At 62.0% G+C, this 1,658-nt stretch overlaps 1 protein-coding gene across 1 annotated transcript in view; it reads left to right on the top strand.

Moving 5' to 3' along the window:
- NDUFS2 (NADH:ubiquinone oxidoreductase core subunit S2) overlaps window positions 1-1,420 on the top strand; it is a 6,892-nt gene extending 5,472 nt beyond the window's left edge. Inside the window, exons 3-6 of the mRNA XM_029958039.1 lie at window positions 3-68; window positions 150-269; window positions 1,036-1,165; window positions 1,282-1,420. Coding sequence (XP_029813899.1) covers window positions 3-68; window positions 150-269; window positions 1,036-1,165; window positions 1,282-1,398 — 433 coding nt within the window. The 3' untranslated portion in view covers window positions 1,399-1,420. The remainder of the gene's footprint in view (window positions 1-2; window positions 69-149; window positions 270-1,035; window positions 1,166-1,281) is intronic.
- The last annotated feature ends 238 nt before the right edge of the window (window positions 1,421-1,658 follow it).

The following is a 1,658-nucleotide window of genomic DNA, read 5'->3' as shown; positions in this document are numbered from 1 at the left end:
ATCTGGAAGAACCGCACCGTGGACATCGGGGTGATCACGGCCGAGGAGGCCCTGAACTACGGCTTCAGGTGAGCCCACCCCCCGCCCCAGGTGTGCGCCCGGGGCGGGGCGTGGCACAGCCCTCAGGTGTGTTTTTGGGGGGTTCCCAGCGGGGTGATGCTCCGGGGCTCCGGGATCCACTGGGACCTGCGGAAGACGCAGCCCTACGACGTCTACGACCAGGTGGAGTTCGACGTCCCCATCGGCTCCCGGGGGGACTGCTACGACAGGTGAGGGCACAGGGAGGGGCACAGGCACAGGGGAGGGGTGTGAGGAACAGGTCATGGTGCCAGGGACAGGTCATGGTGCAAAGGACAGGTCATGGTGCCAGGGACAGATGATGGTGCAAAGGACAGGTGATAGTGCCAGGGACAGGTGAGGGGCAGGTGATGATGCCAGGGACAGATGATGGTACCAGGGACAGGTCATGGTGCCAGGAACAGGTGATGATGAAAAGGACAGGTCATGGTGCCAGGGACAGATGATGGTGCCAGGGATAGATGATGGTGCCAGGAACAGGTGATGGTGAAAAGGACAGGTCATGGTGCCAGGGACAGATGATGGTGCAAAGGACAGTTGATAGTGCCAAGGACAGGTGAGGGTACCAGGAACAGGTTAGGGTCAGGTGATGATACCAGGGACAGATGATGGTGCAAAGGACAGGTGATGGTGCAAAGGACAGGTGATGGTACCAGGGACAGGTCATGGTGCCAGGGACAGATGATGGTGCCAGGGATAGATGATGGTGCAAAGGACAGGTCATGGTGCCAGGAGCAGGTGATGGTGCAAAGGACAGGTTATGATGCCAGGGACAGGTGATGGTGCCAGGGACAGGTGATGATGCCAGGGACAGCTGATGGTGCCAGGGACAGCTGATGATGCCAGGGACAGCTGATGGTGCCAGGGACAGCTGATGATGCCAGGGACAGGTGAGGGACAGGTGATGGTGCCCCTGGGGGACAGCCAACCCCCGTGCCCTGGTGTTGGGGTGCCCAGGTACCTGTGCCGGGTGGAGGAGATGCGCCAGTCCCTGCGGATCATCCTGCAGTGCCTCAACAAGATGCCGCCCGGCGAGATCAAGGTGGACGACGCCAAAATCTCGCCCCCGAAACGGGCGGAGATGAAGGTAAAGGTGGCACTGCCACACCCGGGGCAGGGGACACCTGGGGCAGGTGACACCGGGGACAGGGGACACCTGGGACAGGTGCCACCCACTGCAGGAGCCCCCCCTTCTCTCCCCAGACCTCCATGGAGTCCCTGATCCACCACTTCAAGCTCTACACCGAGGGCTACCAGGTGCCACCCGGGGCCACCTACACGGCCATTGAGGCCCCCAAGGTGACACTTCTGGCCCTGTGACGGGGACAGGGGTCTGTCCTCCCGTGCCACGTGTGTCCCCCCTTGCACTGGGCGTGACTGGGGGCTCCCAGTGTGTCCCCAACCCTGTCCCTGTGTCCCCAACCCTGTCCCTGTGTCCCAAACCCTATTGCCATGTCCCCAACTGTGTCCCCGTGTCCCTAAGCCTGTCACCCTGTCCCTGTGTCCCCAACCCTGTCCCTGTGCCCTTATATTCCCAAGTGTGTCTCTGAGCCTCTCCTCATGTCCCCACCCCGTCCCCA

Source organism: Manacus vitellinus, unplaced genomic scaffold (genome assembly GCF_001715985.3).
Source record: "Manacus vitellinus isolate BGI_N305 unplaced genomic scaffold, ASM171598v3 scaffold_138_pilon, whole genome shotgun sequence".
In the NCBI taxonomy this organism is placed as follows: domain Eukaryota; kingdom Metazoa; phylum Chordata; class Aves; order Passeriformes; family Pipridae; genus Manacus; species Manacus vitellinus.
Note: the sequence above shows the minus strand (reverse complement) of the source record. Positions and strands in the feature narration are given on the sequence as shown.